This window comes from Microcebus murinus, chromosome 1 (assembly GCF_040939455.1).
Source record: "Microcebus murinus isolate Inina chromosome 1, M.murinus_Inina_mat1.0, whole genome shotgun sequence".
NCBI lineage: Eukaryota > Metazoa > Chordata > Mammalia > Primates > Cheirogaleidae > Microcebus > Microcebus murinus.
The window spans coordinates 74,995,579-75,016,468 of NC_134104.1; the positions used below are offsets into that span (position 1 = coordinate 74,995,579).

Genomic DNA, 20,890 nt, shown 5'->3' on the forward strand with positions numbered 1-20,890 from the left:
GAATTATAATATTTCTTAATTTCTTAGCATTTCTCAATATGATCGATGGTCCCTAATCTTTTTTTTTTTCTCATGACAGATTAATGGGCCACATATATAGGTCCTGTCTCCATCTGTATCTTCTGGAAATTAGAGGTGGTACTGTGAAGGTGCCAAGTGAGACATGATTTGAAATGGACATGGATAAGAAATGAAGAGATTAAAAAGAACAGACTCTGCCACTTGGTTTTTTTCATGGTAATGGTTTTAAGATTAATGATGTTAAAATTTATCTATTTGTAGTGAGACTTAAAAAGAAATAATGATAGTAATCTAATACTTTGTAGAGTACTTTATGGTTGTCAAAGCATTTTTACATACATTATACTCTATATGTACATATTAATTTTCCTGGCAGCACCCAAAAGGCATCTGTATGGCTGCAATCTAAATAAATATGAATTAAGCAGCAGATAAATTGATTGCTATGAAAGAAAAATTAAAAGGATCATGGTACCACTGCAGCAGTAATCAGAGTTGCTATAATTGGTATTTTATGCAAGAAGTTTATATTCAGTGGCAAAAAATTGCTTTGGACCACCTGATTATTTTTAAATCTGGGTCATCAGTGGCAAAATAAGCAGGCTTCTGGGATCAATGGTTCTCACAGAGTTTCCCCATACTCTGTGTGTGCAGAAGTATGTTTTGCTTATCAATGTATCGGTAAGTATTCCCCAATTTGCCCAAGTAGAATGACTTACTCCTCTGGGATAAAATTTTTTTCATTGAATTTTCTTATTTTGGTAACAATCATTTGCATGTGTTTGGAGTTTCAGTGAACTGTTAAACCATAAGCTTCCAAAGGATAGGACTTTGCTCTATCTCTGAGACTCCAGAAACAACCACCATAACTGGTACAGAAGAAATTTGGGCTATTTTTAAGGAAGGGAAGCATCTGCTATATTTCTCTATTAAAAAAGATATTACTTGGACTTTATGTTCAATCTCAAGGTTCTTCCCTTTTGAAAAGACAAACTGTATTCTTGCTGAGTAATGATTTTTTCCTACCAATCAGCCTCATTTCCATGATGGGAAAAAGCAAAGTGAAGAGACAAGAGGTGCTTCCACAGTCTCCACGGTGTTCCTAGGACAGAAATTCAAGGAGGGTTCAAAGTCACAGGTGGTCTTTTTCAAGGCTTAATTTACTAAGCGGACAATAATAATGCTCATAAATTTGATAAAAACACTTTTGATGATTAAAACCACCATTTATTGAGTGCTTATTATGTGCCAAGCCCCGATAAGCGCTTTACACCCTTGACGTTATTTTCTACTGACAGCAACATTACGGGGACATACTTTTATCGTTTCTACTTTACAGCCAAGAGAGCCAACATTCAGAGAGGGATCACCTTAGTCAACTTGTATCCTGGCACGTTTCTGGCAATCAACAAATGAATGGTGATTAAACAAACGAATGAGGGTAACATCCCTGATAAGAAAGTACAGATAGTGGAATAAAGCCTCAACACACTGAAAGAGTTAGGTAAGTAAACCCGCTTTTCTGGGCTTTCTCACTGTGCTGGCACTGGGAATACAAGAATAAGCAGGGACTCCAGCACAGACTGAGAAGGAGTTCAGACGGCGGTGAGTGCTATCGACGGCAGATTTACAAGAGTGTATAAAACACAAACACAGAGAAAGAGATGCACATTCAAACATGGGAATAGGGAGGAATTGAGATCAGAGAAGTATTCTTCGAGGAAATGTAATTGAGTTGGGTCTTTAAAAACAGCCATCAAGGTGAAGTGGGAAAGTGTGCATGTGTGTGTTGGGGCGGGGGACAGTCAGGCTGCAGGGAACCGAGTTTGCAGCAGTCGTCTGAAATGGCATCTGTGAAGGAGTTCGCGTCCAATAGGCTGGAGGCTGTGCACCAACTTTGAAAAAGGGGGTTGTGCAGGGCAGGGATCCCCAACCTATGGTGAGTCATATACTTATTTCATTATATATTACAATGTAATAATAATAGAAATAAAGTGCACAATAAATGTAATGTGTTTGAGTCATCCTGAAACCATCTCCCACCTCCCCAGTCCACAGAAAAATTGTCTTCCATGAAAAGGGTCCCTGATGCCAAAAGGGTTGGGGACTGCTGATGTAGGGGATGGCCCATTAATGAGGCCTCAAACATATTATTTCAGAAGCTTGTTACTCCAAGTGCAGTCTAAGACCACCTGAGAGCTTGTCAGAAATACAGAATTCTCAGGCCCTACCCCAGACCTGAATTAGAATATGAAGTTTAACAAGATGCCTCAGTGAATTGTAGGCACGGTAAAGTTTGGGAAGTAGTGGTTTAAAAGACTGACTAAGCAGGTGAGATAAATCCCTTCTCATGGGTCTCCTGTAACTTCAGGTGACCTGCACTCCCAGGCTGCCCTAGTTACAGCAAAGCAAACCTTCCTGGAATAGAAGAACCCTGTCCTACTCTGAGCCCTTGCTCTTTGGCTAATTTGTTTCCTCTGCCAGGAATCTCCTTGTTTCACACTAAAAATACTCTCCAAATTCTCCTTCCACGAAGCCTACCCTGATCGCAGAGCCAAGTGACCAAGACCTTACCTGTGCCAACCTCATGGCCCTCAGCCCCTTTTGCCTTATGTCTGCACATTTTCTCTGCCCTCCGCCTGGCAAGCTACTTGCTGACAGAGACTTCTCTATATCTGTGCAATTTCTCTCCTTGTATCTCTCTTCTTCGATACATAGCACAGTAACTGGCACACAGAGGGTTTTTTTTTGTTTTTGTTTTTTTTTAGACAGAGTCTCACTCTGTTGCCCGGGCTAGAGTGCCATGGCATCATCACAGCTCACAGCCACCTCCAACTCCTGGGCTCAAGCGATCCTTCTGCCTCAGCCTCCTGAGTAGCTGGGACTACAGGCATGCACCACCATGCCTGGCTAATTTTTTCTCTCTCTATATTTTTATTTGGCCAATTAATTTCTTTCTATTTTTAGTAGAGACAGGCCTCGCTCTTGCTCAGGCTGGTCTCAAACTCCTGACCTTAAGCGATCTGCCCGCCTCGGCCTCCCAGAGTGTTAGGATTACAGGCGTGAGCCACTGCGCCTGGCGCAGAGGGTTCTTTATAAGTGCCAGTTGCATTGATGTGAAATAGATTTCCTAAAAGCCCACAAAGGGAGACCTATTCAGAATGACCAAAAACAAAACCCCAAAAATCCGAGTAGAGAAAAAGGCTGTATCCTTTTAGCTACCCACTCCTTGGCCTTGCAGAACCCATCCTGTGCTGGACCTTTTAGCTGCTTTGTGTTCTAGTAATTTTAAGGCTCAGAAATATGAGTTCTACAAAACATTCTCTTATTTTCTTTTGAGAAATGGGAAAAGATCAAGAAGCTTCTCCCCATATATAACTGCCAATCATGAAGACATCATTCTTAAAGAATAATTTTATGTTTTAACATGCATTGAACTAGGGATGGGGGTAGCAGGGGGGTTATTTTTTTTTTTCCTTTTAGTTGCTCAAGTATGCTTTTTTGGAGCTTTCAGACCCGCACACTTATGTCACAAGTCTCAAATCTCTAATTATGCTCCCCACTCCTAGAAATGAAAGATAAATGGCACAGATATAAACTTACATTTGTCAGAATTGATTTCCTGTTTTAATTGAGGGGTGTAATATATCAGTCTTTTCCAGCAAAAGAAACATGTGTGCTCTGATTATATCTATCTGTCTTTCTTGGATTAGGGTAAGGAGAGAAACAGTGACAGAACCTACTTCCCACTGGTATCTTTTCACTTCCCTTAAATAGAGACAGGGTTTTTTTCTTTTTCTTTTCTTCATGTGTAATTACAAGTTAAAATATCAATAATGTGAAGTACAATTTATGCTGTGACCGCTCTTTAAAAGTGAGCGCTTCCTTGTCTAATTCAGGTTGAAAATTTCTGCTTCTGGGTCTTTTAAAATTCATTCAATCTCATGTCTTTTAGAGAGGTTTTCACTTTCTTTGCTGGTTTGAAAGTGGCCAGGAATTTTATTTTTAAAATGTGAGTCCCATATCCCTAAACTGCTTGTGGCAAGTACTTCCTGGTTATTGACAATCAACAGAGAGGTGAAGATTAACCCGCAAGACCATACATCTGGAGGCCATAGAACAGGTACCCACAGGGGTGAGCAACAGGAGCTTCATCTCCTTGACAGCCTCAGAGGCTGTCCTCAAAGCCACCGCCCACAAACACAAGCCAGAAAACCTTTGAGCCTACCGGTCACAAATCACATCTATAGCTTTCATACAGTTCTTAGAAATACGTAACAAATGTTATCAACCAATTAACCAACTGGACCTATCAAAATGAGCAAAATACAAAACTGTATATTTTCTTGGAAGCTCCGCCTGTCACAGAGGAAAGGGGGACCAACCAATGAGAGAAACGAGAAAGTGGGGACATAACTGGCCTTGATCTTGAGGCTCTACTTTCTAATCCTCCTCAAAACATTGCACAATTTGCATTGATGAATGCTGTCATTAGAAAAACACCTGAGGAAGAGAAGACCTGGGTGGGAGAAAAGACTAGGGAAACACATGGATGTGTTGACAATGGCATGACTGCCTCGGCATATGTGTGAGGCTTGCCTTAGTAAGAGAGCCTGGACTGTTTTCTGCGTCTGTCTACCATGACCTCCTGTATGCAGAGCGGCAGGAATGCAGAGGTTAGCTTTGGAGAGAACCCTGAGTTGTCACAGCTGAGAGAACTTTAGGACAGGGTTTTTGAATGACTAAAGTGAAGAGCTCAGAAAAGTTGAGCCATTTGCCAAATGTCACATATCTTGTTCTGGGTTAGGCCAGGATCCTGGCTCTTTCTAATATAATACTCTACAGTTGAGTCAACTTTGTCATAACTGGAGCCACCCAAAGATGCAATGGACAAGCCCCAGGGAAGCAGAGATTGGGTGGGATGACCACCTGATGTTAATGTCTGTGTTTGGATGATGGGATAAAGTTGCTTTTTAAAGGTCCCACTAAATCCTGAGATTCTATAACCCTGAGAGAGAAGAATGTACGGCCCCAGTGCCAGGGGATGAGAACAACCTCCGAGAGGACTGGCAGGCTGGAGGAAGGAGAGGGGGCTGCCTACTTGTGGAAGTCCTCAATGCAGTGAATGAGGCCACCAGCATCCACAGTGAACGGGATCCCATCCAGGCTGCGGTGGCACATCACACAGGTGAAGCAGTGAGGGTGATAGGCCTTCCCAGTGGCTCGGAGAATCCGCTCCATGATGGGCTTGGAACACACATTGCATCGCTCCAGAGTATTCTGAGGAAGGAAAGAATAACAACGTCAGGCTGAGAGGCTCCATGCTGCGTGACAAGCATTTTTACAAAACACATTGGCTCGTGTGCTCATCATGGTACTCAGAGGAAGGCAGAGTGTACTCTGCATTATAGAGAGAAGGAAACACAAGTCGATGGGTCAAGTAGCTTTTCTAAGATCACCCAGGTAGTAGATGGACAATCCAGGATTTACAACGCATCTTTTCCAACAGCTCCCCTTGTTCCTTCCCTTGTTTCCTATAGCAGGGGTGATGGCAAACTTTTCTGCAAAGGCCCATATGGTAAATATTTCTGGCTTTGTTGTAACAACTCAATATTGTTGTTGGAACTCGAAGGCAGCCAGAGACAGCATGTAAACAAATGGGTATCCAGTAAAACTTTATTTACAAAAACAGGCAATGGGCAGGATTTGGCCCATGGTTTTAGTTTGTTGACTCCTGAACTATACTACCCAGGTTCTCTAATTGGAAGATACTTCACTATTATTTCTAAAACTTGATTCATCATCAAAGACCTAGTGGGGTCACCAAGGCCCCTAACTTTTAGAGAGTGGTCTGATGACCGAGGCAGCATGCTAGCTGCAGAACCCCAATCATAGCTCGGCATAATCAACGAGGCTTCTGACCCTTTAAAACCTTGATTCGAACACCATTTCCAAGTTGAGGGTTTGTAAACTCTTGATAGAAATGTTGAACCTAGAAGGGATCTGGTTTTGAAAAGTGAATTAAGAAAGCCAATTTATCTGGCTTTCAAAATATGCTGAGCTTTAAAAATACAGACCACCGCCTAAAAGAAAGACCATTTTTAGTGAGTCAGAAATTTGAAAGATTGGCTGTTAACCCTTCCATAGAATCCCACACTCTTACCAAACCACCATGTTTTACATGTGAAACGCTATATTGCAGTTGAGATATCTGAACTGACTCGCTGAGTTTACAATCAGGCATAAACCTGGAGTGTGGATCTCATTAGAAAGATGCAGAACTGAATGGAATGTGGAAATTAAGAAGTAACTGCCCTCTTGCCAGGAGTATCTCTGAAGGGCTATGAAGAAAGAAGTGCCTGCATGTAGGTAACTAGTGTCCTCATGTCTGACCTATAGCAATGGCCTCTGAATTGGCTTCCTTGTTTGCATCTCTTCTCTTTTAATACTCCCCTTGTCCCAAAATGACTTCTGATGTACTTTCCAAAACACAGATGTGACTGAGTACCTTTCCTGATATCAAAAACTTAATGGTTCCTCCATAATATAAAAAGAGCTAATTCCTTATATGGTATCCAACCCTCCTTTCTAGGCTTAGCTTCTAATATCCTAGATTTCTCACTCTTCTTCAGGCCTACAAAACACTTTCCTAATTCTTTGCCTTGGCTGATGCCTAAATGTATTGCAATTTGGTATTTTGACCGACCTTTCAAGGTACAGACCACAAGGCAATTCCCCAGTGAAGCCTTCCTTGATGGCCCCATGTGGAATTAACTGTTTCTTTGTCTCCCATTACTGAATGCTATATTTACTTTGCTTGCAATACTTACAGTGTGTATTTTATTAAAATTATTTGTGCATATGTCCGTTTCCTTTACTAGACTGTAATTTCATTAAGGGGAAGAACTGTGCCTTAAGAATTTATTTCCTCTGTCCCATACTGCACCCTGTATACTGTCTGGAATAAAAATAAGCCTGGGATGAATGTGTGCAAAAAGAATGAATGAAGGAATATTGTTTACATCCCACCCTGGCAGCACAGTGTTGGCCTGACTCCCTTAACTCTGGAATCCATCCCAAGATGTATTGGTAAATCCATCATCATCCTTTCCTCAAAGCTGTGGTTGCCTGAGCTTCTGAAATTGCTTAGTATGCCTCTGGTCACAGTCTAAACTCATGGAAACTATTAACCTATTTTTTTCCCCCATTTTGAAGTGGTGAAGTTAAAATAGCAGAAGAGCATAGGCTGAGAGTCTGGAGATGACGATGGTCTGGAGAATGAGGGCCTGCTTCTTTTCTACCCTGATGATCTGAGCTAATGTGGCTGGAAATTGTCTTCCCAAAGCTTGTGTTTTGCTCTTGTGTGGTTTTAACTCTTTTTTTTTTTTTTTAAAGCCAGCCCTGTAATGGAGTTGAACAACCAGAAAATGCCTGACCAGAAAATGTTTTTGTTTGCACTGAGGCTTGGCTACAAGATTCAGCTCATTTACTAAAAACTAGCAGCAACATATAAGGTTTAGTCAGTTGTTATGGAAAGACTTTATGGTCTATAGAAGTTCTATTCAAATGAGAGGTAATCAAAACATTTCGGCTACCGTGGAAAAAAGTGTAAAATATGTCTCAAATCAGCCTATTGCAAAATGCACCCATATCAGAAAATAAGGGTTCTGAGAATGCAGTTAACTGGCATCCTGGGCTAGCAAATGATGGAGGAGGACACATTAGCCCTCACTAGCCAACTCCCTTTCCTGTCCCCAGCTGGCCCACTTGTCCCCTTGGGCACACCTGCTCTTAGAGAAAGGAGAGAAACTCACAGTGTCAGGGAGGAGGGTGCTGGAAGTCCCTCTAATCCAGGCTCTCATTGCACAGGTGCACACATAGATCTGGAGAACTGAGTGGTTGGACCTGAGTCCTGAAGCTCATGAGGGGCAGAGGTGGAATTGATACCCCAATTTCCTGACTCCCAGTAATTCAGAGAGGGATCTGAGGGATTCATTATGTAGGCATGGAGAGGAAAAGTTGTTAGATGAAAAATATGAATTATCTTTCTGGTGTTATCAATATCTACTGTATGACCTTGGGTCAATAATTTCTTATTTCTAGGCCTCAGTTTTCACACCTGTAAAATGACAATTCAAACTATGTGATTTTATTACTCTGTGTTATATCAACAATAGGAAAGATTGTCTATTTCCATTATCAGAAAGATAATCCATTATCAGAGTTTTGAAAGAGGGGTTCATCAGTTAGAAATCTGGACTATATTACCTTTACTATGTCTTCCCACTTATAATTCCAGAAATTGCTAACGATAGAATTTCACGTATTGTAGAGGCAGATTTTTGTGGAATCTTATGATTATTTTAAAGCCATACAAAAATAAGCACTCTTCTTATAAATATTAGGCTTTCCTGAAGTAGATTAAAATGAAATGCCTGATAAAATAGTTTTGAAGAAAACAGAAAGTCTTCAAGCATATAAGTAAAAGAGGAATGTTCCCAAATACGTCTATGTGAATCACATTTTGTATGTTTAATAGGGTTTCCATGTTTGATGGATGGGGAGTGAGGAAGAAAGAGCACACTCCAGCTTGAAACCCTTCAAGACCAGGAGAGTGCTTTGTTTTGTGGCCTGACTCCTGACCCAACTCCACCACTGTCCTCACCCCCCACCGTGCACTCTGCCTTCTAGCTGCCACACTGAGATTTCTGTGACATCTTCAACAAGCAACATTCTTTTACAAGCCCAGAGTACATCACTCCCTACTCTGTGTATAGAATGTCTACTCATCCATTCATCAAAGCGAAGCTCAAATGGTCACCTCTTCTGAGAAAGCTTTCCTATTTCTCCCTCTGTTATACCCCGAGCAGAATAAGTTGTTTCTTCCAGTCCCATAGGATTGTGTGATGCTTCCCTTATGAAGCTGAATACAATGCACTAGAGTTAGTGGTTTATGCCAGCCCCTAGGACCAAGCTGTGCTCTCTCCTCCCTGTCCCCATGAAGCCATCATCTGAGGTTGCTTTTCCTAGGAAACAAATTCTGAAACAGAGATTTGCACACAGGAAGTTACTGAGAAGAATCCCTGCAATGTTCACCTGTGAGAAAGTGAATGAAGTAACTGGGCAGAGGGAGGGGTTGAGCCAGGATGCACCTACAACAAAGGCTCCGTGGAGAACACTGCAGCTGGGATGTCTCTGCAGGGTTGTCCTTCCTGGAAGCGTAAGGATAAGGCTTCGTATACCCGCATGTACCAGTCAGTAGATACTGGCTGCCACCAGGAAGGAGGTGTGACCTTGGGTGAGAGGTTCTTTTTAGTTGAGGGTAATTATCACTGAGAGACTCAGCCATGAACGGTCAGCACCTCAGTCCTGAACAGAGATCTGGGCAGCATATTACAGCACGCACAAGAGTAATCATTCTTGTCCAGGCCTACGTAGTCTGTGACACACAGGAGGTAATTGGTAGCCAGCTGGGGAAGGCCTTTTGGCCTAACCTGAGTGAAAAATCTAGATTTTATTCTTTTTGCAGCAGGCACTATTTGAGGATTTTTTTTTTCATAGAAATTGTGTTAGGTAGTTACTCTGATGAAAGTATGGTTAAAGTGAGAAGATGAAAAGAGTGGCAGATAAAAGCAAGAGATTAATCAGTTGCTAAAAGGCACAGCTTATATACTTTTCTGTAATGATGGCAATATAATTGTGGTTAAAAAGAAAAAGTTATGTGAAAATAAAAATTTAGTCACAAACTTTGTACATAAAACTCCCAAATGCAACTGTTTTTAAGTCAGAGATACAATGTGGTTGCAGTTTTTCTACCTGTGGATATTGTATAAATAACTTGTAACTCATAGGCAGAAGAGATGTAAGAATCATCTGAATATAAATGAAGCATACAGCTAACAAACATTAACTACTAGTGAGATATTAATAAAATAAGAGTATTACCATAAGGTACACATTGCATAGGTGTATATACATGCTCAATGCTGAATATTTAAAATCAAGAGACATAAGTATTTGAAGATTCATAAGACTATAAAGTGATTGTTGCCATTTAGAAATGTTAAAATTTTCATTTTATAAAATTAAAATGTGATCTTATATTCATCTTTATCTTTTTTAGGTACAGAAGCAATATTGTGAAGCAGGAAAGACTCTTGGAAAGATAACAGGTGACATCTCGTGTTCCAGATACAGTCTTGGTCTTGTTGAGATAAGATCAAAAGGAAAAAAAAGAGAGAGTTTGAAAATACTAGATCTTGCAAAGTCCTTAGAGATTACTCTAGTCCAGGAGTTTTCAATTCCCTTTACTTGTTTCCCTTTCACATAATCATTTTTTCAGAGAAACAATTTTTCAAGGAAGCACACCCAAGAGAGCCCCAAACCACTTCTGGATGAAGAGTGTGTAAGGAGGGAGCCCGTGGAGGATCCACACTGAACTGTTTGAAAACTGTGATTCACCTGCAACTACCAGGTTCAAGAAACTAAAGTACAGATAGTGAACACAGCTAGTGGCAGATTTGGAGTTAGAATACGGGTCTCCTAATTTCCTGGCCAATGGAGAATCCCTCTGCTACATCACACCATACCTATTCTATATTTCAGTAGACACACTCAATGTTGCAAATAGAAGGCAGTCAGTCTTATTACCTTCAAGTTATATGCAAATAAATAAAGAGAGGAAACATATTGAGATTGTGGACTAAAAATAAAATCCTAACCCCCTGCTACCGAATGGACCCCTCTCAGCAAAGGGGACCCCAGAGAACTTAAAACTGATTTCTCAGCCATGATGATGGGAGGTGGGGCACGCATCATTTTACCCCTCCCTTGCTAATGGCCATCAGGCTTTAGTTCCTCAGGGCCAGACCAGCATTCTTTCCTGATAAAAGATCACCAACCATGAAGCTGTTTTAACAGTCCACAGAATGTGTGCAAAGAGGGTTTTCATATCCTTCTTTCACCTTTTTGACATAAAAGGTGGCCATTTTTAAACATGGACCCCATGAAAGGGCAGAAAGCCCCATTGTGTAGGTGCATAGATCTCTTTTTATAAGTATTTGTGACTCCTGCTATAGCTTGTTTAATATGTATATTCAGCCACCCCACTTAGTGTGAAATCCTCTTCCTTTCGCCCTCCCTAGAAGCATATGTTCCTGGCTTGTGGCCCTGTGTCCCAGCTTGCCGGAATGGTCACTGCAGGGGGCTGCAAACAAGAAATAAATCTCTCCCAAATTATAAACCTCATTATTTTTTTCAGTTAACAAAATATTAAGACAGTTTTTCTCTCAAACTCCTACAGGATAAGAGAAAATTCATTGTTGGATCTCTGGCATCTACAACAGTGTGTTTGCATAAAAGTGATGCTTTACAAATACTGATTAGTAGATGAATTAATAAACTCCAGGTATATATTTTATATAAAATAAAAATATATTTTTTTAACCATGCAAAACAATTCTCTAGTCCAGACCTTCTCAACTGGCAGGCTAAGACATGGTGTGCCACAGGTGCATTCCAGGTGTACCATATGTGGGAAGGAAAAGAGGGGAAGGCCAGAGGTTTCCAGAGCCCCTGAGTGGTCACGTTGGGCCAGGAGAAGCCTCATCCACCTATTCCACCGTGCGGAATGAATGCCATCATTTTCCACATGAACTGTGACGTGAAAAATGCTGGAAGGTCGGGGAGCACAGCTCAAGTGCAGGGGTTCCCAGCAGGAGCAATGTGGGACAGTAAAAAGAGAGCAGAGCTATGACTCAGCAAATCTCTCTTGAAATGCCAGTGCCATTATTTGAACTCAAATAATTATATTACCTAATTTAATCATGGAATAAAAACTTATTCTATATCTTGATTATGCTAATCAAGAAGGCCTTCTACACGATGGTAGTACTTTTGGGTTTCCTTTGCAGCTAAAGATAGCATTTTACTTCAGCAGTTCTAAGGAACTCAAAGTGCAAAAGCTTCCAACAGCTCTGCCTACTTGTGAGGTGTGCATTTCTCAAGAAAAGTTTCCTTTACCTGTATCTCTATCTTAATCTAAATGTATATTTGCACCTGTATCTAATATGTGCTTCACAACAGACTGAAAATAATTGTAAGTCTACTGTCATACCATCCTTATGACTGTGATTTTTTAAATGAGAATCAAAATTTCTCTTTTACAGATGAAAGCTTTAATTTTTCCTGATAGAAAAAGTTTTGAAACAATTTATTAGATGACATCCTATCTCTAAAATGTATTTTCTTTTGATGTCATGCCTGCCCTCCACAAGGACAGCCACAAAACTCATAACTGAAAATGCAGTAAAAGAACTTTAATTTTTTTGTTGACTTCTGCCAATCTTTTTGAACACAACCTTTTGCAGTTAGTGCCTATATTACCACAGCTTTCTTACAAATTCCCTTTAAACAAACTTTTCATATGCTTCTCTGATGGGAAATAAGAGCTGCCTCCTCACTTACACTAGTATTGTAGAAAGCTGAGAGTGAATCAAAGTGTTTAACAGCTATGCAGGTACAGAGGAAGAGAGAAGACAAAGATGCCATCATTGTCCTCAAAGGTTCCCAATGTAGGGGGAGAGGTAGACACATCTATAAATAACTGATTCAAGTGAAAGGGTACAACAAATTGCTATTAATGAGACATGAGTAATGTATGATGGGAACAAAGAGAAGAGAGTAATTACTTATGAATGGTGAGAGAGTGGGCAGGGTAGTGCTGGTTAATGACTCTAGGAATCTATTCTAGGTGGGATTTGAGCTGGCGCTTAAAAAAACCTTATTTTAACATTTTTTTGGAATTAATGTTGCAATATAACAAGAGTTCTTCATTATCTAATCCTCTTTGAGAGGAGTCTCAGCTAAGCCGGCACTGAAACAAAATTCAGTTCACAGGAGGAATACTGTAACAGAGTCTGTGTCTCGGGCAGCACTAGTGAAGGGGAACTCAACACTGCCAGAGGAGCACATGTGTCAAAGCAGCACAAACAAGACGTGCGTATTACTATTAGTATAGAATTTGGAAAAAAAAAAAATTCGGTTTATATTTGGAATATAATAAACTGGCTTTAAAATTAAGAAATATGCCCTAAAACCAAAGAAATAAAAAGCCAACAGAAACGACAAAACAATTCAGGGCAATTAGGCCATTTTATTCAATTTTTTTCATGAGCCATGAATTACATTTTTTTTTTTCATTTTTGGAGGCAGGGTCTGCTCTGTCACCCTGGCTTGAGTGCTCACTGCAACTTTAAAGTCCTGGGCTCAAGCAATTCTCCTAGCTCAGCCTACGGAGTAGCTGAGACTATAGATGTGAGCCACCACGGCTGGCTAATTTTTTTTATTTTTGTAGAGACAGGAACTCTGTATGTTGCCTAGGATGGTCTCAAACTCCTGGCCTCAAGTGATCCTCCCACCTCAGCCTCCTAAAGTGCTAGGATTACAGGTATAAGCCAAAGCGCCTGGCCCATAAATTACATGCCTTACAAACTAAATTATGCCCTGTTATTTATTCTTAAGCACCATGGTTGGGATTGTGATCTAAGCTTTAGTAAATCAGAAAAGAAAATCTTGATTATAGGACATTTACTTTAACTAGATCTTAATGCCTAGAGAGGTGAAGTTTCACCTTAAAATGTGTAACCTGTGTGTCATGCTGAGTCTTCCAAAGCACTTCTCCTGAATGCTTTATGACCTTTAGGAAATGTGGGGTAAGGAAAAGAAAGGGGAGTAAGATTTGATGACTGTATGTCACACCTTCATGTCAGGGGCAAAATTAACGTATTAGAGAACTCCTTTGCACTATCCTGAGGAGGAAGAAAGAATAGAATTCCTTTCCTTCCAAGCCAAATCAAATCATAGGTTTGCCTTCACAACATTTTCAAGGTATAGTCATGTTAGGACTTATTAACTTAGGAATCAGAGCAGAAGGTCTGCCATATACAACAAGAGAATCAATGATAAACTATTTAAAAGTGACCTAGGTTCAAAAGTCTAGGCAATTGTCTTGACCTCTCTGCCTTTGGTTTCCTTATCTACTAAATGAGATGGAAATGTTGTGAGGATTAAATGAGTTCACATATATGAAACCAAGTATCCAGTGCCTGGCTACATAAGAACTGTGAGTTTTATATAATTCCGCTATACATATTGTAAGAAGCTAGGACATATATTCAATTAACTTGGCACCCCTTAATCATTTAATTAAATTACTATATTTAAGCACTACATTTCTATAGAATTTTTTCCTTTCTCCTATATTTTATATAGGAGAAATCAATTCTCCTATATTTTATATTTTTCCTTAAATGGATTATCTAAGGAATTCTGTACATAGTAGTCTGGGATAACTGGATAATGTCATAACATAAAATGCCTTCTGGATTCCTAAGTGACTTCCCCTGCTTTCCTGAGAGTTTTGTGAAAAAGCTGTTCTCGTCTGTGTAAACCTTATTATATCTCAAGTCCATAAACTTCTTAGTTCTTAATAAAAGTAATTTACGTTTCTTTGTGCACCAAAAACAAAACCTAACACCTTGACTTGGTAAAATACTAAAAGTTTACTAAGTGTACACAAACAGGACCTCATTTAAGGACCTCATTTAAGCTCTAACAATCCGGTAGTACGTAGAATGGTGGAATTCTTATCCCCACTATATGCCATGTGACTATAAAGTGGTCAGGATTTGAACCTGTGTTTTCTAAGTCCAGAGACAAAGAGGCTCTTTCTTCTATTTTACACTGTTTTGCAATTAAGTTTCTCAGATAATCTATCTCATTCCATATAATGGCAATTACGCTGAATGTAGTTATTAATCTTTAGCATGCTGCTGTCCCATAGCCTCTCATAAATACATAGTTTCATAGAGCTTGAAAAAATTTCTTAAACCATCTTGTCCAATCCTCACCTTATATACTAGGACACTGCATTCAGGGAAGTTGATTTGCCTGCTATTGCATACTATTTTGTGAAAGAACTGAGTTCAGGACCCAGATTACATGGTTTCCATGCAGTACTCTTTTCTCAGCCCCTCACTAGGTCCTTTGTAGAGTGCCAAAACTTCTCTTTGGTGTACTGACCTTTGTTAATAAGAATATGACACAATTAACACAATTATTTACATTGCCAATGAAAAATCATTAGGATGAGTGTATTACATTACTTGGGTTTTTGCCACATCAAAATAAGATTATTGCACACTGATAAATATAGCGTCCCCCTGGCAAAGAATTCAGAGGAGCTAATCTTAGCCAAAGCCTCACATTATGATATCTTAGGTCCAGCTTCTACGACTCCTGCTAACAGCAACCTGTAAACAGAGGTTATTAATAGACACTCAGACCAGTTTCACGAAGGCAGTCACTTTTCAGATTAGCTGGAATTTTACAGCACCTTGAACAAAATTTTGTAAACTATTTGACTGTCAATTTTCTCATCTACAGAATGAGATACTAAATATTCTGCCCTACCTACCTCTCAGAAATGTGAGAATTAAATGAGATAAGAAATGTGAGAAGCACTCTCTAAGAATGTAAAGAGATGTAAAGATATTGTTATAAAGCTCTTTTCTCTGGGAAGAATTACTCCAAGTAAGGACTGACCCTAAAGTCTTGGTTCATCAGTCTCTGACTAACCAACTGAACCTATTTTCCATTACTCTTACTATTGGAGAAAAGTTGACAGTCACACACACAGGTACCCACGATTGTTTGATATTGAATTTAAGAAAATACAGATTTTTTTCTTTCCTCCTTGTTGTTTTGTTTTCAAGAGTATTTTTCTTTTTTAATATATATATGTTTTAATTTACATACCTAGAAGACCTATTAAGTGATGGAGCAGTTACATATCATGCATTTAGGGCGCATACGGAGTAGTTTATGGTCTATGCTGTATAGTTTGCATTTACTTGGCAGGGTCCATTTTCTTGAATTAACTACAATGAAGGCCCAGCTAAGCCCCTGGTGCCTGTGCCTGTGAATCACCATCTTGACAACCCTCAATTATGTTACCTTTAGAGTACACAGAGTCCTTGATGGGAAAATAAAAAAGTTATCTTTGGGTCACAATGCTAACTAATCCCAGCACTACTTGAAACTAAAATTGTTGAAATAGATGTTTATGGAGACCCTGTATGATTTGGTGACAAAGAGAAATGAACCAGAAGCCCAGGGCTGTGTTCTAGCCTTGCTAAGGAGAGGCCAGCAGTGAGTCCTATGCAAAGCATTTTTTCACTGGGCCTACATTCCTTTACCAATAAAATTAGGGATTTAAGAGTGGACTTGGTGGCTTATGCCTGTAATCCTTGCATTTTGCAAGGCCACGGTGGGGGGACCGCATGAGGCCAGGAGTTCAAGACCAGCCTGAGCAAGAGTGAGGAGACCCTTTCTCTAAAAAAAAAAAAAAAACAGAAAAATTAACTAGGTGTGGTGGCTTGCTCCTTTAGTCCCAGCTATTCTGGAGGCTGAGGCACGAGGATCACTTGAGCCCAGGAGTTTGAGGTTGCAGTGAGCTATGATGATGCCACTGCACTCTAGGCTAGGTTGGGCAACAGAGTGAGAGTCTGTCTAAAAATAAAAAAAAATAAAGTTTCAGGTAGTATGGTAAATACAAAAAAACTTAAAGTAAAAAAAATAATAAAATGAAGGATTTAAGTTAATTGACTTCTTGGACCCTTGAAACTCTGACTGATTTGAGGACTGATAAAAATCTTCAGTAGGGCAGTGTTCTTTGTCTTGTTCACAGCTTCATCCCCAGTTTTGAGAACAATGCCTGGCATGCAGAGGAGCTCAATAAATATTTTATTAATTAAATGAATGAATGATCATTTGCAAATACTTTAAAGATTCATCCAACAGCATCTAGTCCCTAGATGTACCCACACTTTCAACCCCATGCTCAGATGGCCTTCTGTCACCACCCTGTAAGCAGTCCCCTCTCTTGAGCCAGACTCTATCTCATTACCCTGTTACTTTCTTGATAGTCTTTATCACTATCTGAAATCACCTCATTTATTTTGTTGCTGCCATACTTATTATCTCTGCACTAGTCTGTTCACATTCTCTGGATGGAGCAGTGTTCGAGACATAACAGGCAATCAATAAGTACTGTAGAATAAAAATATAAATGGCATGAAATAACCTACGGTCTCTTTCAACTCTTAGGTTCTTTTATTCTATCTCGGCAAGAGTGTATGTCTCAAAAAATAATTAGTGCTACAAATTTCCCTAGGAATATAAACAATCTGAAGTTAATCACACAACATAGTAAGTAGGACCATGCTCTTTTTACCTACAGTATTTGTCTACCATGGGTAACTGACCCATCCAGGGGAAATCTAAAACCTGTGCCCAAGCGATGATGTTTTCAGCGACGTGTATACATAATAATGACTGCCTGCCTGCACATTCCAAATCAGAATTATACCATTATGAATCATCTATTAGAAACAAGAACTGCAAGCAGAGACTAGAAATGTTCCCAATATCATTCTACTCATGCGTTGGTTCCCTTCAGACCGGCCTGAAACTCAGCCCTGCCAAGATGTTTATTTTCTACCTGGCTCTATGAATTACAATGACTTCCTAAATTATAGCAAACCACAGGTGGTCTGAGCCAGCAACCAGGGTCAGGGAAGGTCTCTCTCCTTGTATTCCTGGGGATGACAGAAAAGCTTAGTGGAACCAAACTTGATCCTCTTTCAAAAGAAGGGGGAAACTTTAAGTCTCCACCTCCTGGGAGTGGCAAAGAGAACAGCCTAAGGGCCGTTGGCTAACTCTGATTCTCCAGAGATCAGTTGAGCAGATTTGGCAATCATTTGGCTTCCGTTGAGAACAAGGCCTTCTGATTATATTTCTGCCAATGGAAGACAAAAGACAGCACCATAGCTTAGAGAGGCCATAAAGACATGCCAACATCATGGCTGCAACTGTGCTTTCTTTCTGAACAAAGCACTGCTGATGTGTATGTCAAATGCCCAGCTCCAGAACCCATTCACCAGAAGGGAACTTCATGGAGAAGCTGATGAAGTGATTTGTTTCTCTTAAATCGTATCTTGGCTATAATATTTCTCAACACTAGAAATAAAATAATTCCATGTTTTGGTTCCTCCCCCACCCTGCCAAAAGTGATTTAGATTAACTAGGTATGAAAAGCAGACAGGGAGTACAGGGTTTTCTATTCTATAACTGCTGAAAGACAAAGGAGATAGAATATACAGATGTTTTCTTCTTGCTGCTGCAAAAGGGTGGTGGACTAACTCAGTGTTTCTGGAATGCAAATTTGCTTTCACAGTTTAGCAGTCTTTTTTGGATTATAGCACAGTGAACTAACACGTTCCTGGATTCCAAGACCTCCAGAGAACCAGATGGATGAGAGAAATTGGAAAAAAGAACCCACACTGCTTGAAAAAGGTATGAATTTCTCACTCTGCATTAAGCCAAAAAGCTCTGAAAATTAGAAAAGTGAAATCACTTTTGGTTTGTTCAAATGCATGCCATCCTAGAGTTGTTTGTGGTGGGTAAAAAAAATGCAAGAGATTCAATGGTTTGGAGTCTGTGTTCAGTTTAAGCTAGGAAGTAAACTTTAACAGAGATGATATGTTTACTATCAAAGCAGAAACGAATGTAGATGAAAGAGATTACTGAAGAGGATCATTCTACATTCCTGTGCTCTAAAGACAGTCACTGCTTCCCAGGGCCAAATGTTTTAACTTGATGATCAAGGCCCTTGGAGACATTTTCCTACCTACTCTTTCCAGGTGCCTATCCCATTATCTATCCCCCAAACTCAGTCTTCATTCCAATCAACCCAAGCTTTTTAACACTTTATGCTCCTTGTTCTTGCATGTCCTTCCATCCACTTCCAACTCTGCCTTGAACATTTTTTCTGAACAAGTTAAAAGCCTCAACTTTTAGGGCCCAGGATGTGTGAATGTTACCTCCTTTATTAGTCATTTTCCTCCTCTTTTTTTCTTTCACAGCACTGTTCATACCTTCTTTATAGCAGCGACCTGCATGTAATAGTGTTATCTGATCATATTCTATGGCAAACTGTAATTTCCAAAGATGGCCACACCAAAATGTATCCCATCCCACAATGTGACACTAATAGTCCACCAGTGAGACGTGAAGTCCTGGGAGATTTCTGTGACTGCCTGGACAATGGAAGGCTGTAGCAGTGATGCTGCATGATGACTCCTGATGCTACCCATAAAATGTAATATTGCATTTCTCTTGAAATACAGATTTTTGGAGCCCTGAGATGCTGTCTTAAGTCTGTTTTGTGCTGCTATAAGAGAATACCACAGGACAAGTAATTTATAAACAATAGAACTTTATTTGGCTCTTGGTTCTGGAGGCTGGGCAGTTCAAGAGCATAATGTCAGCATCTGGTGAGGGCCTTCGGTGCTACATTATCTCATGGCTGAAGACAGAAGGGAAACAGAAGGTGAGAGTGAGAGAGCAAGAGGGATTTGAACTTTTTTTTTTTCTATAACAACTCACTCTTAAGATAACTAACCCACACACATGCTAATAACACTAATCCATTTATGAGGGTAGAACCCTCAGGACCTAATCACCTCTTATTAGGCCCACCTCCCAACACTGTTGCATTGGAAATTGAGTTTCCAACACATGAACTTTGAAATACACAATCAAACCACTGCAATTGCCATATAAGAAGTTGGGTTATCCCAGAGCTACCATGCTACAGACCTCATGTAGACAGAGGGAAAGGCTTGAAGAGCCCCAGTTGTTCCAGACCAGCTGTTTGAAAATTCTTGGGCTAGCTATAGGAGAAGAAACCTTTGCCTCAGCCCAGAAACCACTTAAAAAGATCTCAAGCTAGAACTGTCCATTTTAGATGCTATCAAATTTCTGACCCACTGTACTGTGAGAGATAATAAATGATGATTGCTCTTTTCAGCCACTAAGTTTTGGAGTGATTGGGTATGTAGCTATAGTAATTGAAACAAAAGCACAGTTTTCATATTTGATCCTGAGCTCTTCAAAGATGAGAATTAAAAAAAAACATTTTTTTTTTATATTTCTAGCAGTGAAGATGGTACATAAAATACAATAGAGGTTGTTTTTTGAATACTTGAATGAATGAATATTAAATTTTGGACATATCCACTTAAAATTAATGTACTGTAACTTCATGAAGCTAGTTAGGTACATTCAAATGCTAGCCATATTGGCCAAATCAGAGTATAAAATAGACCTTCCTTGTCTATACAAATGGCAATGAGATTTTCAAATTATATAAGCTATTGTTTATTCCTGTATTAGTATGAGAATACATTGGTACAGGAATATGTGTATAGAATTCATTTTCTTCAAGAGTATCCCATACTATTCTTTTGTGTGTGTATGTGTGTGTGTGGGGGGGGGGGGCTCTCAATTAATAAGGAGAAATTATTTCTCTAATGGTATAGTCAAAGAAATTGAGGATCTAGAATTTCACATAGAATCATGGAGTGATGTTAGCATGAGGAGAACCTTAGGAGTTATCTACCCTAGTCAATCAGATCCATAAATTCTCTCTATAACATCCCCAGTCAGTGAGTGCTTGCCCAGCCCTGAAACTGCTTGTAGCAGACTCTCTTGGAAGGTGTCCATTCTACTGGTAGGTCTAGGTATTAGGGCATTCTTATTTCAATGTAAATACTTTCTTGCCCCATTAGCCCTAACTTCTGCCCTCTATGCATAGATCTGTTGCCTTTTCTACATTACAGCCCTAAATAACATTGAAAATACTGCCTTTCCTTAGTCTCCTCTTTATTGGGATAAATGCCTGGATTCCTCATGAGATATTTTTGTCATCTCATTTTCCCGACCATCCTCCTCTGCACAAGTTCTAGTT

General features: G+C 39.7%; 1 protein-coding gene and 1 long non-coding RNA gene across 13 annotated transcripts in view; one reads left to right on the forward strand and one right to left on the reverse strand.

Annotated features, from left to right (window-relative positions):
• The window catches only part of LOC105860436 (uncharacterized), a 61,113-nt gene extending 41,831 nt beyond the window's left edge, over positions 1 to 19,282 (forward strand). The window contains exons 2-5 of one of the 4 annotated variants that reach the window (XR_001149037.3): positions 80 to 237; positions 1,361 to 1,525; positions 7,417 to 18,435; positions 19,005 to 19,282. This is a non-coding gene — a long non-coding RNA (uncharacterized LOC105860436). Of the gene's footprint in view, positions 1 to 79; positions 238 to 1,360; positions 18,436 to 19,004 lie in introns of all 4 variants that reach the window. The other 3 variants (XR_012919285.1, XR_012919284.1, XR_012919283.1) reach the window with 3 other exon arrangements.
• LPP (LIM domain containing preferred translocation partner in lipoma) overlaps positions 1 to 20,890 on the reverse strand; it is a 669,323-nt gene that overhangs the window by 17,958 nt on the left and 630,475 nt on the right. For all 9 annotated transcript variants that reach the window (XM_076003023.1, XM_076003032.1, XM_020286688.2 and 6 more), the window contains one exon: positions 5,123 to 5,301. In XM_076003023.1, coding sequence (XP_075859138.1) covers positions 5,123 to 5,301 — 179 coding nt within the window. The remainder of the gene's footprint in view (positions 1 to 5,122; positions 5,302 to 20,890) is intronic.